This window comes from Tupaia chinensis, unplaced genomic scaffold (assembly GCF_000334495.1).
Source record: "Tupaia chinensis unplaced genomic scaffold, TupChi_1.0 Scaffold000226_1, whole genome shotgun sequence".
NCBI classification, from domain to species: Eukaryota; Metazoa; Chordata; class Mammalia; order Scandentia; family Tupaiidae; genus Tupaia; species Tupaia belangeri.
In genome coordinates this window covers 6,275,814-6,294,887 of record NW_006159701.1, presented here as the reverse complement: position 1 = coordinate 6,294,887, position 19,074 = coordinate 6,275,814, and the positions used below count along the sequence as shown (strand labels likewise).

General features: G+C 47.2%; 2 protein-coding genes across 6 annotated transcripts in view; one reads left to right on the top strand and one right to left on the bottom strand.

Moving 5' to 3' along the window:
* Nucleotides 1-14,982, top strand: part of PIK3IP1 (phosphoinositide-3-kinase interacting protein 1) — a 19,837-nt gene extending 4,855 nt beyond the window's left edge. The window contains exons 4-6 of the mRNA XM_006147953.3: nucleotides 807-1,007; nucleotides 1,109-1,187; nucleotides 10,567-14,982. Of these exons, the coding sequence (XP_006148015.1) occupies nucleotides 807-1,007; nucleotides 1,109-1,187; nucleotides 10,567-10,771 (485 nt within the window). The 3' untranslated portion in view covers nucleotides 10,772-14,982. The remainder of the gene's footprint in view (nucleotides 1-806; nucleotides 1,008-1,108; nucleotides 1,188-10,566) is intronic.
* Nucleotides 14,983-15,205: 223 nt separating this feature from the next.
* Nucleotides 15,206-19,074, bottom strand: part of LIMK2 (LIM domain kinase 2) — an 85,565-nt gene continuing 81,696 nt past the window's right edge. For all 5 annotated transcript variants that reach the window (XM_006147950.2, XM_027771624.1, XM_014587639.2 and 2 more), the window contains one exon: nucleotides 15,206-15,612. In XM_006147950.2, coding sequence (XP_006148012.1) covers nucleotides 15,468-15,612 — 145 coding nt within the window. In that variant the 3' untranslated portion in view covers nucleotides 15,206-15,467. The remainder of the gene's footprint in view (nucleotides 15,613-19,074) is intronic.

Genomic DNA, 19,074 nt, shown 5'->3' with positions numbered 1-19,074 from the left:
GCGCACGTGCGGCCGGAGACGCCGGGCGGCCCCGCTCCGCCCCCGTGCCGTCCGATTGGCCAGGGCTGTCTCCAGGCCGCGGGGCCCGAAGCCCATTGGCCAGCGCTGCCGCTCCGAGTGAGCTCATCCTCCGCGAGTGCTTGTAAACAACCGTAGGAGGCGACTGCCGGCCCTTCCGCCGCGCGCCCCGAGGTGTGGCCCTTGGCGAACTCCTCAGCGTTTACTAACCGTTTGTGGAGAGTCTGCTGTGTGCTAGGCCCCCCGGTCACAACTCCCTCTAGGAAGAAGCTGTTTGGGGGATCTGAGCCTCAGAGAAGCTCAGCGATTTCCCACAGGCAATGGCAGGGTCCAAATCTGAGTCCAAGTTTCTTAGACTTCAGAGTGCAGGCTTGCTGCTCCCAAGGCGGTAAGATAAATTAAGTGAGATAGTCAAGGTAAAATACTTCACACAGGGTTTGCACCCAGTAAACGTGAGCTGCTCAGAAGAGTCGTGGATTACCTCCTGACATGAAGGTCGGGTAGGGGGGGACTCCCTGGAGAAAAGGGCGACCAAGCTGGACCTGGGAAGATAGCAAGGATTTGGAGATGAAGATATGGGTTAAGGAGAGGCCCTCCTTGACCCAGCGATGGTGCAGCCCTCTGAGGTCTGATTTTTGCCTCGGACAGGGTTTGATTTCATTGTGCGTGGGGGGGCATTCTCACCAGTGTGGACCCCCCTTCAGCTCCCCCAACACTTGGGCCAAGTTTAGCCATGGAATTCACTCAGAGCATTCTCTAATGAGAGCTATTTCCCCCTTTATCTTCAGAGACCACTTCCCAGGCCCTGCCACCTTCCACCACAGAAACCGAAGAGGTGTCCAAAGTGTCACCCAAAGATGAGGAGCAAGTATTTGCTCCTGCCAACGCCCTGCCCGCTCGGAGTGAGGCAGCAGCTGTGCAGCCAGTGATTGGGATCAGCCAGCGGGTCCGGATTAACTCCAAGGAGAAAAAAGACCTGGGAACTCTGGGTAGGACTCTCTCTCACCCCTCCTTGTTTGGATTCATCAAAATGTCATTTGTTCATGGTCTGGGATGTGGCTAATGGGACCTTGTGTCTTGTCCTTGACAGGCTATGTCCTGGGCATTACCATGATGGTGATCATTATTGCTATTGGCGCTGGCATTATCTTGGGCTACACCTACAAGAGGTCAGTGACTTTTCTTCTGGGGTCTTGAGAGGGTGTGGGGAGGAAAATACACAGTCAAAGCAAACTGTTAGGTGGTTTTCTTACACAAAATCAAGTGAGGTGTTAAAAGAAGGAAAGCCAGCTCAAGAGGTAGAGCCTTGGTTATAGTCTCTTCCAAGCAACCTTGGACAGACCTTTAACTTCAATGCCTTTTAATCCTCACCCCAGAGCTTTGTGAAGTTGGGGGTTCTTCTCCATTTTTGCAGATGAAAATGCCTTTGTCAGAGAGGTGAAGTGACTTGCTTCATGTCACACTAACCTGGGTTCAAATCCAGCTTTTATTTATTTATTTATTTATTTATTTATTTATTGGAGAGGTTTTCGCTATAGGGCACGTGCACTCTCCAGACAGACAAAGAGAGACATAGAGACAGAAAGCGAGAAATCACCACCCAGGGGGGATGGTCACGCCGCAATCCCTTCTCCTCCATTCTCCTCTCGGGATCTTGGGCACGCACGCACACGCACCCGGCGTGAGTTGTAAGCCACCGAGTCCAGGACGCGAACCGTGGTCGACTATGTGGGATTCTAGTGACATAGCCATTATGCTAACTGCTAGTTCCCACCAGCTTTTATTTTTTTAAAGAATTATTTTATTTAATTTTATTTATTCATTTATTTATTTTAATTTGACCAGAGAGAGAGAGAGGTAATGTGAGAAAGGAAGCCACCAGGTCCAAGACTTGAATCATGGTTGGCGATGTGGGAGTGTCTAGCACCTGAACCACCATGCCATTTGCTGGTCCCCAGCTTTTTTTTTTTTTTTTTTTTTTAAGGTTTATTTACTTCTTCCGTGAGAGAGAGACCAAGAGAAAGAGAGACACTCACAACAGGGTCCCCACACCCTGATCAACCCTCAAACTCAGCTAATCTAGATTATAGGTATGTGTGAATGTGCCTAGGAAGGTCTCACGATGTCAACTTGGAACTTTGCTATGCAAGTCCAGTTGAATTACCTCTGGGCCCCCATCTGGCCCCCATATCCATTTTTTTTAAGGCTTTTGACATAAGGTGCATGTGCTTTCTGGAGAGAGACAAAGACAGTGAGAAAGAAAGTGAGAAAACACCTCCCAGGGTGATGGCCATGCAGCAATCCCTTCTTAATTTTCTTCCTGGGATTTTGGGCATGTACGCACACACACATGATTTTCAACCTGGCGTGACTCAAACTGTAGTTGGCCATGTAGGTGTCCAGCACCTTAGCCACCATGCCATCTCCTGGCCCAAAACCCAGTTTTTTTTGGTACCAAATTCCCTGCTGTCTAAACCAGTATGCCTTATATGGAAGTATGTGGAGTTGCAGAAATCAGGCTGAACAAAAATTCTGATACTAGAAAAATTTCCCAGCCACTGGTTTTGCAATTTGGGCTTAAATTTCCATAAGCAATGGGATCTCTAAGATAGAAAGACAAAAGTGAGTTCAATAGAGTCTGCCATTTCTCATGACAAATGAGAAAGCCAAAGAGACTGGGAAGCTTAGGGACTTGACCTGTGACTAGGACAGCAGGAGGAGGAATGCTTATTTTGAAAGGTCCCCTGAGATGCCATGTGGAAGAAGGCTTTCAGTCAGTGACAGATGCATGTTGATAAGCAAGAGTCACATTCATTTTTTATTAACACTGCTGACTCTGGAAAATTCTTAGGTGAAATAAGGAGATCTGACTTCCAGCCCCAAGTGCCTGTCATATTTGTCCTCTACAGTCTGAGAAGTCTTCCCTTGTAAGGGAAGTGACATGGTGGACTGCATTTTCCAGTGGTGAGGGCCATGTCTGAGCTCACAGCTCCAGTGGGTCATCTGGCATTATGTAAACTTAGGGTGTCCTTAAAAGTATTGTAGTCAACCTCATCATTTTATAGATGAAAAAGGGGGAGTGTTCAGTAATAATAACAATAGCAGTAGTGAACATTTACCATATGCCAGACATTGCTTTGAACACTTTATATGCTTCCACTCACTCAGTTCTCACAGTCATCCTTACGTGGGAATTACTGTCGGGATTCCCTGATGAGGAAACTAAGGGAAGAGATGCTATGTACCTTGGCAAAAGTTACACAGCCAGCATTTGGTGGAGAGAAGTCCTAGTTTTGTTTTGTCTTGTTTTATTTGAAAGGCTTTTGGCATAGGGTGCGTGTGCTTGCTAGAGAGAGACAAAGACAGTGAGAAATCACCTCCAGGGTGATGGCCATGCAGCAATCCCTTCTTCGTGTGTGCGTGTACATACCCCAAATCCCAGTCCCTGCTTCTAACTGTGTGACTGTGCAAATGTCTTCTTTTTCCTACTCCACAGCATTTGTGTGGGGCTAAGGTATGTGACTATTTAGCTCAGGGACACAGTAAATGGTCAGTAAATGATAGCTGTTTTTCTTTCCCATAAAATCTGAGTACTGTACCTATTGTTCTCTTAGCCCTGTTCTGTCTGATTTTCTGTGATTCAGGAAGCAGAGGTCCCCAGAGGGCAAATACTGATCTAAGAGGGCATTCTGATCCCCCAGTCTGAAGTCGTTGCCTACAGTCAGGGCTGGTTTACAAGGCAGGCCCAGGGACACCTGCTTGTTCATAATGTAGTGGCCCTGGTCTTCTACAATTCATAGACCCAAACCATGTTGACTGAGTTTAGTCCTTGAAATAGTTCCTCCTTTCTCAACCACTGAAAAACATTTGGTTCTCTTCCAGTCATGTGAGTTGCTAGGCCTTCTATCAATAGGTGCTTGAACTGACAAGCGTTCTTAATTCCAAGCTCAGTTCTGGTACCCACTGTGGAAGCAACATCTTTTTCTTCTACATTTGCTCCTCTAAGCTGTCATGGGACACTGCCCTGACCCCAGTATTTATTTTATTTATTTATTTTTGGAGAGGTTTTTGCTATAGGGATTGTGCACTTGCTAGAAAGACAGAGAGAAACAGAGATAGAAAGTGAGAAATCACCCCCCGGGGGGATAGCCATGCCACAATCCTTTCTCCTCCATTCTCCTCTCAGGATCTTGGGCACGCATGCATACATGCCTGGTGTGAGTTTAAGCCACTGGGTCCGGGACTCAAACCGCAGTCAACTACATGGGAGTCCAGCAACATAGCCATTACACCAGCTGCTGGTCCCAGTCAGTATTTACTTTCTTGTAAACTCAGAGCAACACACCAAGTCACCAGACTCCCCATCACTAACCCTGGACCGCCCCTTTCCTTAGTAAAAGTGCTCTAAGAACAGACTGTACAACAGGAAACCACATGTGGGCTAGAGACAAGCTCTCAACTGCCATCTCTTCCCAGAGTCAGAGAACACTGTCCTGTAGAGAGCTTTACACTGAATATTTATATCTTGTCTATTAAATGGGGATATAGCTACCCTCCTAAAATTATTCTAAGTACTATATATAAACAGAATGTCGATCAGGTAACAATCACAATAATCAGCATTTATTTCTTGCTTTCTTAACAAGAAAAGATCTATTGAGTATTCTTCTTGAAAGATCTCCTAAGCCTCACTACCACACTAGGAGCGTTTTTCACTGTTTTACAGTGAGGAGCTGAAACCTGTAAGTTAAGAACCATGTCTAAGCTGCACAGTTAGTTAAGGTGTGTCTAAGGATCATTAGTGTCTCTAAAAGTCTGTCTAGCTTCATGTAAATTTGCTTTGAATTGCAAAGGACAGTAAATGGAAACTTTTTTTAAAAAAATGGTAGCATTCAGAACCAGGCCAAGAACCAAGATCTGGTTTTGGAACTGCCACCGGAAATGACACTGGACAAGTTATTTACCTTCTGTGGGCCTCAGTGTCCTCATCTGTAAAGTAGTGTAGGAGGAGGCGGTTATATGTAGTGGTTCTTCCAGCTCTAATACTTCCTAAAAAGACATTGCCTGGAAGTGACTTTATGCAGTAGTGGCTTCAAACCCAGCTCTGCCGTTTGCTTGAATAAATGATTTGACTTCTCTATATCTGCTTTCTCAGATCTGAGATCCTGACAGAAACCATAGATTTGTTGAGGATGAAACTAGTTTGGGCATACCATCAGTGTTCATAATGCAGAGCTGCTTTGGGGAACTTGTCCTGAGCAGCAGCGTGGCACAGCATTGCTTCTGTCTGGGAAAATAGCAGTGGCTCAGGATTATATAATAACTGAAGAAACCCGTGTTGCCTCAAGGAGGTCCGCAGAGCTTCCATCACCCTGGGAGAGAGAAGTCAGGGGCAGCTCCATCTACACCTGCTCTCTCTGTCTAGCCCGGCTCCCGATCCTGACCCAGGAGCAGTCAGGGTAATTGTTACAGACTTTGAACTCTGCCAAAGGCCATGAGGCTTGGCTCATGGGAAGAATATTTACCCTGGCTGGGAAGTGGGGAACAGGCACCAGGCTTCCGCTCAGGGGAGGAAATGGGGCAGGTGGGGGCAGGAGGGAGCTCAGCTTGGCTGGGTCTTTGTCTTAGTAGTCTAAGCCATGAGGTTCAGATGGCCAGTCTGCAACAGAGCAGCTCCCAGTCCCTGCTCTAAGTGCAATGTCTGTACTAGCTCTGGAGGGAGCTTTTATTTTCGATAAAAAAGGGGGAGGGAAAAACTGTAAGTCCACACCACCCCCAAGCCCCTTAGGAGAGGAGCTGAGTCAATGAATAAGCCTTTTGTTTTTTTCTTGGCTGCTAGTCAACAGCCTGGCTGCCCCCCACCTCCAAGGCCTTGATGTGGTGCCGGGCTGCTTGATGGTCAGTGCAGCAGGCTTGGTTGCCACTCTCAGGTCTTCCCAAAGGAGCTGGGGCAGCCACTGCGTCTCCAGGACTCACAGGTGCCATTAACAGCAGGCATGTACGGTTGAGTGTGCTTCCAGGCTTCTAAATGGATGGGACTAATCCAGACTAGTGGCAGCATCTGCTTCCTTTACCCATGGCTGCTCTTCTAGCCCTGCTCTGCCCCATTAATACGAATTGATTTTTTTCCCCTAAAGACTCGTGTATGATGCAGCCTGACAATTTTCAGCATTTCAGCTGGCCATAGCCAAGATGCATAGTAAAGGAGGGAGCTGAGTAAGTTCAAGAGTCAGACTCCAAAGCCTCAGTTTCTTCATCTATAAAATGGGGATAATATATATTGCAAGGTTAGTGTGGAAATTAAAAGCTAGTACAGAGGGGCTGGGAGGTGGCATGGTGGTGAAGGTGCTGGACTCCCACATGGCCAACCATTGTTCAAGTCCTGGACCTGGTGGCTTGCTTTCTCACTTCTCTCTTTCTCTGTCTCTCTCTGTCCCTGGTGAGCAAACAAGCTCTATAGCATATTAAAAATAATAGTAATAATAATAACTAATTCTTTTTAAAAATAATTACTTTATTTAACTTTATTTATTTATTTATACCTGACCAGAGAGGGACGGAGTGAAACACAGAGAGAGAGAGAATGAGAGAGAGAGAGAAAGTGAGAAAGCAAGCTGCCAAGTCCAGAACTCAAACTGTGATCAGCCATGTGGGAGTCCAGTGCCTTAACCACCACACCACCTGCTGGCACAAAATTAAATAATTCCTAAAAAAAAAAAAAAAAAAAAAGGACCACAAAGTTATAAAGGGTTCTGGGGACCAGCAGTTATCGTAATGGCTATGTCGCTGGACTCACACGTAGTCGACCATGGTTCACGTCCTGGACCTGGTGGCTTAAAACTCGCACCGGGCGCGTGTGCGTGCGTGCCCAAGATCCCGCGAGGAGAATGGAGGAGAAGGGATTGCGGTGTGGTCATCCCCCCCGGGGGGTGATTTCTCGCTTTCTGTCTCTCTGTCCCTCTCTCTCTCTGGCGAGCGCACGCGCCCTATGGCAAAAACCTCTCCAAAAAAAAAGAAGCTAGTGCATATATGAAGTGTGGCTTCCAGTAGGTACGTAAATAACTCTTCTCATTGCAGATGGGAAGGTCATTTCCTGGTACCTTAGTAGGTACTCAGGAAGGATGAGTTACAGATTTTTCCTTTTCCTCCAGCCCCTTAGATTCTGAAATTCAGGTCTTAGCAAAAGACCTGATACTCATGTATTCCATTTCTTTTGTAAATTGCCTTTTGGTTGTCTATTAGCTTGTGAGCTCCCTTAATAAAATTAAGTTCAGACCTCCATGTTTTTCCCAGCACTGGCAATGAAGAATCTGGCTTTTTGTTTCGTTGTGGAGGTAGGTGTTTTTTTCCTTTGTGGCAGTGGCTGTAACTAGTGAATCTCAGAATGTGAGTGGGATGCCCTTGGTCTAGATGATCCTGTCCCCATGGACACTGTCCATCCATTTCCCCTCTGGTGCTCTAGGAGCTGGTGTTATTCAGTACAGAGACTAATGAGAAAGACTGGGCAGAAGCCTTGGGTTTGCACATTCAGAAACTTAGTCATCCCATCCCCCAGGGTGGCTAAGGAGGATGAGCTCACAAATTTGCCTCCTGTGACCTTACAGTGAGAGATAGGGAATCAGAGTACAGCTCAAGTGCGGGATCTTACAGAGTGTCAGGGCCTTGGAGATTATTAAATCCAACTCCTGTTTTACAGATGATGAAATTAAGGTCCAGAGAGGAGGAGATTACTTAGGTCACACAAACAATACTTGTCTTGGCTGGTCAGTAGGAGAATGTCCTTGGTAAACCAAGTTATGATAACATTGTTTGGAGAGGCAAATCATATTTAGAGCAAATCATAACCTCTTGTGAGTTTTTACAGTAGTTTCACTATTTCAGGATGTTTTCACATGCATTACCGTATTTGGTGACAGATACTATCCCCATCTTACAGATGAAGAAAACAAGTCTCAGAGGCTGCTTTAATATGTCATATAGCTGGGGCCAGCAAATGGCATAATGGCATAGTGGTTAGGTCGCTGGACTCCCCCACGGTCAACTGTGGTTTGTGTCCTGGAAATTACACTGGGCGTGTGTACATGTGTGCCCAAGATCCTGGGAGAATGGAGAAGGGATTATGGTGTGGCTGGCCCCCTGAGGGGTGAGGGGTGATTTCTCACTTTCCTTCTCACTGTTTCTGTCTCTGTCTGGCAAGCGCACATGCCCTAAGGCAAAAACCTCTTTAAAAAAGAAAAGGTAGGGATCAGCAGATGGAGTAATAGTTTCATTGCTGGACTCCAACTTAGTTGACTATGGGTCGAGTCCTGGACCCAGCAGTTTTTTTTTTTTTTTTTTTTTTTTTGAGAGGTTTTTGCTATAGGGTGTGTACGCTTGCCAGAAAGACAGACAGAGATAGAGAGCAAGAAATCACCCCCCAGGGGGGATTGCCAAGCTGCGATCCTTCTTCATTCTCCTCTCGGGATCTTGAGCATGCACGCACATGGGCCGGCATGAGTTTAAGCCACTGGGTCCAGGACTCGAACCATGGTCGACTACATGGGAGTCTGGTGACATAGCCATTATGCCAGCTGCTGATCCCTTGGACCCAGCAGCTTTAACCTCACACTGGTGCATGTTGGTGCATGCCCAAAATCTCAAGAGGAGATGGAGGAGAAGGGATTGCAGCATGGCCATCTCCCATGGGGGGTGATTTCTCACTTTCTGTCTCTCTGTCTTTCTCTGTCTCTCTGGTGAGTGCATGTGCCCTGTAGCAAAAAAAAAATCTCTCTCTCAAAAAACTGACATACAGCTAAGCCTGAGCTGGTACTAGAACATAAGCAAAATGGGTGATTTAAAGACAGTGCAGAGGCACTTGTACAGACTATTCCTCTCTTGCCCTCCCCTCCCACCCCATTTTGCCAATTTTCTTCCCCAGTCTCTGGAGGCTTTTGTCATTGTAGTTCACATCATAATGGATGCATAATCTTCTGATCTTGGCCATGTCCCTGAGGAGCTCTGAAGCAGGGCCCTGTGCTGTTTTACCAAGTCATCCATCAGTTGCTCATTTCAAGGCTCTTTCCAGAAAGATTTCCTCAGACAGCTGAGCCCGAGTGTCTAGTTGCTGGCTTCAGAGGATGCTGCCCTGGGTCTTAGTAAGGTCCAAGATGCTGGTTCTGGTGTCTAGTACTGGGCACTCACCCAGTTCTCTGTTCAGTAGTGGGGGTGGCACATTACAGTGGGAAAGGCCTTCCATGTCCGATCAGAAGACTAGGTTTGAGTTCTTGCCCCACCAGTTTTTGTTGGGTAAATCTGATCAGGTCAGAACTTCTTGAGCATCAGCTAGAGTCTTAACACATTTGGGGTTGAGCCCACTACATCCTTGAAGAATTCCTTAACTTTTTCTGTTTTTTTTTTTTTTTTAGAATTATTTATTTAACTTTATTTTTATTTTTTAATTTGACTAGAGAGAGAGGGGAAAAGTGAGAAAACAAGTCACTAAGTCCAGGATTCAAACTGTGGTCAACAATGTGGGAATCCAGTGCCTTAACCACCACACCACCTGCCAGCCCTGAGTTCCTTAATTTCTCAGGACCATTTCCTTGTCTATAAAATGAGTAAGACCTAATTCTTAAGACTGAGCTGAGAATGAAGTGAAATAACGTATGTAAAGTTCTCAACATGGAGTGAGCGCTCCTTAAGAATAAAATGGAGTAACGTGATGGCCTGATTGGGTTACTGAGTATCACGAGAATTCAAAGGCATATGAAAACTCTGAGCAGTTGGATGGTCATTGTCTCATTGTTTCCCACTGACCTAAGCAGCCCTCAGAGTCCCTTTTGTCCCCTGCATGGGTTGGGGATAGTTCATTTTCACCTTACACCTTTCGGGAATTTAAGATTAAAAAGCCTGTCTCACAGCAAAATAGTCAGTTAGACTTTATGAGTTAGGGCCAAAGCCAGGATAGTTCTTTGGGTCTCTTGAAACCATTGGCTGGAAGAACAAAACTTGCTTTAAGAGTCTCTTTACAGGACAGCTGTGTGGCCTGGTATTTAAGGCAGCAAGATCCCACGTGACTGATCCTGCAGTTTATCTCAGACCCAGGGGCTTGAGAAACATGTTGGTGTGTATGTGTGTTTCTAAAGTTCCAAAAGGAAGAGGAAATAGAGAAAGGATTGTGGCATGACCATTTGCTACGGGGAGTGCTTTCTCCTGTCTCTCTGGTGAGCACACCTGCCCTCTAGTGCATACGGTGTGTGTGTGCACGACACACGAGTCTCTTCTGCGTTTATCTCCATTGAGCCCTCCTGCAGCTGTGTGAGGTTAGTACTGCTCTCACCCCTGTTTTATAGATGGGGAAGCAGAGACTGGAGAGGTAGGAGGCAGTCTGGTAGGACAGAAATGTAGTTAGTATCCTGAACCTGGGCTCAAACCTGGCTTAGCTACTGATTTGCTGTGACTATGACAAGGCCTTCAGTCCTGTCTGGGCCTTGGGATGTTATTTAATGAGCAAAACCCTGCAGGAGGCATGGCCTGAATGCTTTGCCTTTTTTTTTTTTTTTCTGCCAGGGGGAAGGATTTGAAGGAGCAGCATGAGCAGAAAGTGTGCGAGAGGGAGATGCAGCGAATCACCCTGCCCTTGTCTGCCTTCACCAACCCCACCTGTGAGATCGTGGACGAGAAGACTATCGTGGTCCATGCCAGCCAGACACCAGTAGAACTTCAGGAAGGCAGCACCCCCCTTATGGACCAGGCTGGTACTCCGGGGGCCTGAGTGCCATCAATGGGCAGGAGCCCAAGCAGACGCTGGTACAGGACAACCCATCCCCCTGTTGCCGGGGGTGATCTACACTTTGTGTTGTGGTGCCAACCTGATTCCTACTTTTTTTTTTTTTTTTTTTGGATCCTAATAACTGACAAGAAGCAGTTGACACTGTGAGTGGAGGGCAAGGCTGGGGTAAGGCCCTACTAGTGCTCCTTCTCCACTCCTTGGAGCAGGATTTCGCTAGTAGGAGTAGTGGCAGCTCCCACAGTGGTGCTCCGCCAAGGGCTTCCTGACTCTGTCCCTGGAACTGAACCAGGGACAGACAGGGAGCTCCCCCAGGCTCTTCTGTGCTTTACTATCTAAGACAGTCTCAGTCTCTGCCTGTCCATTTGTTCTCTGTGGGCTCGAATGGCATACACTGTTATTCATAGTTAAGGTCAAGGGGCAACCTTGAAAAAACATATTTAGTTTTTTTAAATATTTGGGGTTGGAACTCCCTACTGACTGCTGAGAACCAGAAGTGAGTTTGTACAAAAGTCAGAACTTTGGGCTGAGAACGGGGATCCAGGCTGGAAGCTGCTGGGCGTGCTCCAGCTCGCCGGCATTGATGTGCCTTGACAACCGTGGGCCAGGCCTGGGCCCCGGGCTCTTCCTGCTTAATAAGGAAAGGAAGGGAAGAATTGCACTGAACATTCCACTTAGGGAAGAGGGTAGAGAAAGGTCCACTCCTCCGTTAGGCCACAGGGGCAGAAGTGGACTGGGGTGCCCCAGACAGTCTCTTTTCAGGGGTCCAAGTGACCTCTCTTCATTTTGCACAAGGGTAAGAAAGCAGCTAGCTCATCCATGTATTTACCTGCAAGTGCTTGAGAGGAGACAGCTTGTCTCTTTGAACTTCTGCATTTCCCACCATGGGGCTGTGTGAGCTGCATCTGAGAGGTTTGCCTGGAAACTAAGCTCAGAGGCAAGGTTATAAAGCATGCAGGGCTTGCCCCTATAGTGGGCTTGTTTGCAGGCGGTCCTGGGGCATCCAGGCCAGTGCCTTCTCGGGGGACAGTAGGGCTAGGGTCACAACCCCTAACTTGTAAAACAATCACTGAACCATTGGAAAGGGCCGTAGGGTTCTTCAAGCCTACAGGGACCCAGAGAGGGAAGTGATTGCCCAGGGTCACAGAGCAAAGTACTGGCTTGGCCAGGAGCTGGGCTTCCCAAGTAGGCCATCCTCCACCGCACTGTGCTAGTGGCTCAGCAGGGCCCAGAGGCTCTGACGTCACACTGGAAGCCTTGGCAGTACTCCCCAGCCACAGTGGTTCCTTCCCAGTCTTTCCACGGCCTGACGTGGAGCGGGGTTAGTGGGGCCCATTCCCTTCAGCAGGCTGTCCTAGAGCTATTTGTTGAGGGGATCTGGACCTCAGGGGTCCCTTGGTATAGGTGACATTGGAGAAAAGAACATTACTGGTTTCTACTTTTTTACAAAAGCATTTTTCTGTGTACATGTTTTATATACCTCATTCTGACACCTGTGTATAAAGTGCGGGAAATTGCTCTACATTTGACTTATTAAAAGAAAAAAAATGACTCCATGTTGCCAAGTTTTTTGTGCACAGGTTGGGAAGTTTCAGATTACTCTGTCAGCACCTCAGATGGCGAGCTCTGGCCTTCTCTTCATTCACCCTGGCCTGTCACTGGAAGCTGGTAACTGCAGCCTCCTCATTGTATCAGCACCTGCAATCTTTCAAGTTGAAGCTATAGGAAGGATATGTGTATGATGTCCCAAGGAGGTGGTTGGCCAACGCTGGTCCTCTCAAGCGGTCCACACTTCCCAGGTGGATGCAGTTAAAATGAACATCCATGGGGCAGGCAGATGGTGTAGCGGTTACATCACTGGACTCCTACATGGCCGACTGGTTTGAGTCCTGGACCTGGTGGCTTGAAAATCATGCTGGGTATGTGTGCATGCTCAAAATCTGTTTGGCTAGTGCTAGTGCCCTAAGGCAAAAAACCTCTTAAAAAACAAAATAAAAAACCATCCAGACAGCCTTCTCAGGGCCTGAAGACAAGGAAGGTGGGGATAGAGCTGTAGCAGCCCAAGGAGTGATGGTGTACAGAAGGGGAAGGGTTGCTGGGCTGCCTGGAGCTGCTCTGGACTGAGGAAGGTCCCTGTGGAATGACTCCTAGGGCTCTGAAGGAAACTTACTAATGGTAGTCTTTCCTGGACTTTTAACATGGGGTTTCAGCAACAGGTTCTCAGCCTTACTGATACAGTGTCCTCTGTCCATGCCCAGAGACGGCTCTGTGGTCCTGCAAATGGGCACCCAGGTCATCAGTTTTTTTCAGGTACCAAATTCTGCCTTAAATTGCATTCCTCAAGCTTTGGGAAAGCTTAGGAGAAATCATTTTTGGGGTTATGAATTTTATCACACCCAGGACCCCACTAGATAGTATCATACTGCTTAATGATTGTCACTCATGTGCAGAAGTTCAAAGAGATAAGCTGTCTCCTCTCAAGCACTTGCAGGGAAATACAAGGGGTGGACTGACTTGCATTCATTTCTCCCCATTATAAGGATGACACCCAGTCCTGCAGAAACTGCAGACACCCAGGCTGTAGAAATATCCGTAGGTATAGGGCAGTCTTTAAAAAGTTCATGGGAAATTAGTATAAATAAACTATGCATGGGTTCAAAAAATTTTTTTGCACAAAATAAATGTGAATTTTAATTTTCTATGAACTAATTGAAGTCCTCTTCTATTTCAGGGCGAGAGTGTAGGATTCCTAAGGGATGACTCAGCTAGCAGATGGGAGATAGGCAGAGCAGTTTCGTGGGGCCTATATGAGGCCACAGACCTGTTCCAAGGAAAGGGCTGATTCAGGTAGACAGGCACATTCTTTGGAGCAGGTTGGTATCTTCATAGGGAAGAGAGGATGAAGTGGGAACATGAGGAAGTCCCTGCTCTGAGGAGTGGGGGATCCTGTGGCCTGAACCTGGTATGCAGGAGACCCTCCACATTTATCTCCCCAAGAAAGGTCACCTGCTCACTCTCAGTTGTCGGTTATGTTAACTGCTTCATTTATTTAGCCTGAATGGCCCAGCTTGGGCCCACCACTCCCACGCTTGCTGGGGACAGCTGTGGCACAGCCACACACAGCTGAACTGTGCCACTGCTGGGAGTCCAGGGCTCAACTCTACAGCAAGCCTGCAAACTCCACACGTTAAGCACAGTCTATATAGCAAGTAAACTCTGGCCAGAGATGACATCTGATCCCAAAACTCATCAGATCTATGTACAGTATTTCACATACCATCCCACAGACAGAACGTCAAGATAATAGTAACAGCAACCACTCTCCTGGATCACTCCCCCTCCCCCCAATAAAACCACCACAAATTGCATTAATACCCCAAACCCATTCCCAATTTGTTAAATAGCGTGTGAGCTCACGGACACTTAGGAGGCAAGTCTAGTTGTGCTGAAGAATCCCTGGAGCTCTGGGAGCGAAGGTGGAGGGTACCTCCGGCTTTCCAGTGCCTGTGGCCCTGGAGTGTGGCTCAGGAGGCTGTGCTAGGAGCTGGTGAGCTGGGCCAGCCAACAGGGAGGTAGAAACCAGATAGCCCAGCTCAGGGAGCTGTCTCTCTTGGCATCTCAGCTCTGAGACTCTGCCACCACCTCTTCTGCAGTCCAAGTTGCTGCCTGGACCAGGCACATAGAAAGGTGAGCAGTAGCTGCCGCAAAGAAAAGGCCAAGGGATTGCTGAGACTCCCGCTCCTCTGCCTCAGACCCTAGGGCTGTGACAAGCCACGCTGTTCTACTGTTCTCCGGAACTCATCTACTTCTAGGCAAAATGTCTTGGGCTTCTGATTGAGGAGCCCACTGGGGTGTGAGTAACAAGAGGGGCAGGGCCTCTTGCTAACCCCAACTTCTTCCTGCACCTATGGGAACTGCTTATTGTAGACAGAAAGGGTGCTGCCCAGGAGTTCTTAGCTGTCTCCAGCAGTAGTTTGAGAACACGAGGTGAAAACTCCTCCTGTCATTGATGTGGTTTCTGGGCTGGCTAGTCACCCTGAAAGGTGAATACAAACCAGCCTTTTCCTTGACTTCTGGCCAGTTCTACCATACACTAAGAGACTCTTCGAAACCTACTCACTCAACCTCTGCCCTGGGAGGACAGGCCCTGAAGAGGAATGGGGAGCATCACTGGTGTTTCACACCCTTTGAGTGCCGCCTGGCCACTAGTGTCTCAGCTATGCTTCCACTTCAAGTCTTCCGGCACCCAGCTGGACTAGACTTCAGAGCCCACCTGCAGGTCCTGCCCTGGGATCCTGCCCAGCAGGTCCAGGTCATGCTGATTAGTATAAGTGAGAGCCCCTGGAATCCCACTGTCAGCGAGTTCCTGAGTGGTCCCCGAGTAACAAGATTCCTCCTGGCCCAGAGGCCAAGCTTTTTTTTTTTTTCTTCTTCTTCTTCTTCACAGCTTTCAGGCGAGTGTTGAATTATGGACAGTAACCAGGCCACAAAACACGTGGAGATGCGTTCCATGGTGCTGCGCCCGCTCGCCTCCTGGGGAGGTAGTAGTGATGGCTGGGTCTGCTTCTAGATAAGCTGCCAATCCACAGGAAGCCCAGACGGCCCTGCTCAGAGCAGGGATGGGGCGCAGAGGGGGCAATGCTGGCTGTGGAACACCCCCCTGCAGGGGGCTGGGCCGGGGCTAGGGAGGTGAGTCCCGGGTTAGGCCGTACTGCATGCTCACAGTGTGGTCCAGCTCTTCCAGCTCTGCAGGCAGAGGGATACCCAGTTCTCCCAGGTACAGGGAGAGGGCCTCAAAGGAGTCCTCCAGTTTTGAGAATGCTGGTCTAGAAAGAAAGGGATGAATCAGAGAAAGGGAGATGGTGAGCAGAGACATGGGGTGGCACGGAAGGAATCCAGGCCTGTGCCTCAGCCGCTTCCTGGCAGTACGGCCACCTCCTCATACCTCAGTGAGAAGTGGACACAATACAATGTGCTGCTACCTCACAGGGTTGTTGTAAAGATGAAAGGTAACACTGTGAGAAGGCTGGCCTGGCTGGAGGTGATAGCTTATAAAAGAGAAAAACCCAGGTGGAAAGAGGCCCCCTCCCAGGTGTTAGAGAAAATGTAATGAGCAAAGATGGGACTCGATGAAGTGACTTTTCAAGATCTTCTCCAGTCCTGGGAACCAGCAGTTAGCGTAATGGCTATGTCACTGGACTCCCACGTAGTCGACCGCAGTTCGTGTCCCGGACCCGGTGGCTTAAAACTCACGCTGGGCGCGTGTGCGTGCGTGCCCAAGATCCCGAGAGGAGAATGGAGGAGAAGGGATTGCGGCGTGACCATCCCCCCTGGGGGGTGATTTCTCGCTTTCTGTCTCTATGTCTCTCTCTGTCTGTCTGGCGAGCGCACGCGCCCTACAGTGAAAATCTCTCCAAAAAAAAAAAAAAAAAAAAAGATCTTCTCCAGTCCTCAGACATGCTGTTTTCACACCAATGGACCTGCTTGGGGAGGGGCAGTAGCTCTTCCCAAAGAGAACAAATGCACCAGGTTCCTAGTGCTGTGAAAATGGCCTAGCTGTTCTGGAATCCTAAGATTACTCCTCCTCCTCCATGTTTTTGCTTAAACACGTCACCTCAGTGAGGCCTACTCAGACTCCCATATTTAAAGTTGCTGGGCCAGCCCTGTGGCCTATGGTTAAAGGAGCCAGATACCTTATGGCCAACCATGTGGTTTGCGTCCCAGCCCTGGGGGTTTGGGAAACATGCCAGGTGTATGTGCGTTCATGCCCCAAATCCCGACAGGATGGAGAAATGAAGAAGGGATTGTGGCATGACCACACCCCAGTGGGGGTGATTCCTCCTTCTACCTCTCTTTTTCTCTGTCTCTCTCTGGTAAGTGTGCACGTGCTTTCTGGGAATTAAAAAATAAATAATAAAATTGCTACTTGTACCCTAAACTATCCCCTTTACTAGGCTTGACTTCTTCTGCTATAGCATTTGCCAGCTTCTAATATACAATATATTTAATATGTATCTTCCGTGTTAGAATGAAAATGCCAAGAGAGAGGCACCTTTGTTTTTTATTCACTGCCCTAACCCAAGTACTTAGAACAGTAGTAGGCACTCAATTTATATATATTTGAATGAATTAAAGACAGACATTTAGAATGATTGAGAAGGGATAACAGATTCGAACTGTAGGTTCATAATTTTTCCTCAGCTTTTACTGAAGAATTAATGGTGTTACTGAACAATCGTAGACCTTTGGCCTATAAAGAGACAAGATACAGATTCTCTTGCCAGCTAATTCGAACTCTAAAGTAGATTTTTTTTTTTTTTTTTTAATATTGACAGAGGGTGGTACACTTGCCAGAGAGAGAGAAGAAAGTAACCCCCAGTGGGAGGGACATAGTCACACTGCAATCCCTTCCCTTCCATTTCTTCATCATGTTAGAACTGGGGCACATATATGCAACACATCCCTGGTTTTTCAAACCACTGGGCCAGGATATGAACCACTGTCAGCCATGTGGGATTCAGCTCCCTTAACAACTGGCCCTCATTTTATTTTACTTTCTTTATTTAACAAAAGAGAATTATTTATTTATTTAATTCCATTTGCTGTTTTTTTTTTTTAATTTATTTTTTTTAATTGTTGGAGAGGTTTTCGCTATAGGATGCATGCGCTCACCAGAAAGACAAAGAGACAGAGAGACAGAAAGTGAGAAATCACCCCCCAAAGGGGCATGGCCATGTCACAATCCGTTCTCCTCCATTCTCCTCTAGGCATCTTGGGCACACACGCATGTGCACCCAGCATGAGTTTAAGCCACTGGGTCTTGAACCGTGGTCGACTACACGGGAGTCCAGTGACATAGCCATTACACCAACTGCTGGTCCTCTTTTCTTTTTTATTTTTAAAGAGAGGTTTCTTCTATAGGGTGTATATGCTCGCTGGAGAGACAGAGACAAACAGAGAGATAGAAAGAGAGAAATCACCCATCAGGGGTGATGGCCATGCTGCAATCCTGTCTCCTCCAGTCTCCTCAAGGGATTTTGGGCATGCATGCACACGCCCAGTGTGAGTTTTAAGCCACTGGGCCTGGGACTCGAACCGTAGTCGACTATGTGGGAGTCTGGAACATAACCATTACGCCATCTGCTGGTCCCCATAAATCTTTTTTTAAAAAAGAGTCACAGATAGAGAGATAGGGAGAGGGAGACAGGTACCCTTCACAGGGTCTTCAAGCTATGATCTACAGCTATGATCTCCCCCCCAACCCCTGCACCCTGCCAAGATTGTGCAATGTTTAGGTAGACTTGATAGAAATCTAGAACTCTGGGCTGGCAGGTGGTGGGGTGGTTGAGGTGCTGGATTCCCACATGGCTGACCACAGTTAATGTCCTGGACCTGGAAGTTTGCTCTTTTCTCTCTGTCTCAGTTTCTCATCAAATTGAATAATAATTAAGTTAAATAAATAATTCTTTAAAAATAAATAAATAAATAAATCTAGAGCCTTTCTATATATAGGCTTTTAGGATCACACAGCATTACCACTACTGCCTGTGCCACAGTGGCTGAGCCTGGAAATACTCTCTCTTTTTTTTAAAGATTACCTGTTCAATTTTATTTATAATTATTATTGTTATTTTTACAATTTGATCAGAGAGAAATAGAGTGAGAGAGAGGGAAAGTGAGAAAGCAAGCCACCAGGTCCAGGACTAGAACTGTGTCCAGTCATGTAGGAGTCCAGTGCCTTAACCATATGCCACCTTGCCGGCTCCTTTAATCTTTTGGAGAGCGCACGCAAGAGTGAGGGAGAGAGATGGACAGTTAGTAAGAGGGAAAGTGAGAATTCACACCCCCAAGGGGGGATGGCCACACAGCAATCCATTCTCCTCCATTTTCCTCCTGGGATCTTGAGCATACATGCACATGCCCGTGGCATGTTTTTAAGTCACAGGTCTGTGACTTGAACCACAGTTGGCCATGTGGGAATCCAGTGACATAATTGCTATTCCATCTGCAGGCCCAATTTTTAAATAAAGATTATTTGTGGGCCAGCAGATAGTGTGGTGGTTAAGGTGCTGGATTTCCATATGGCTGACACCACAGTTCAAATCCTGGACCTGGAAGCTTGCTTTGACATTCTCTCTCTCTGGTGAATACATGTTTTTTAATACAAAGTTAGTAATAATAACAATAATAAAATTAAATAATTCTTTAAATGTTTTTCTTTTAAAGAGATTTTTGCAATAGGGTATGTATGCATTTTTTTTTTTTTGGAGGGGTTTTTGTTATGGGGG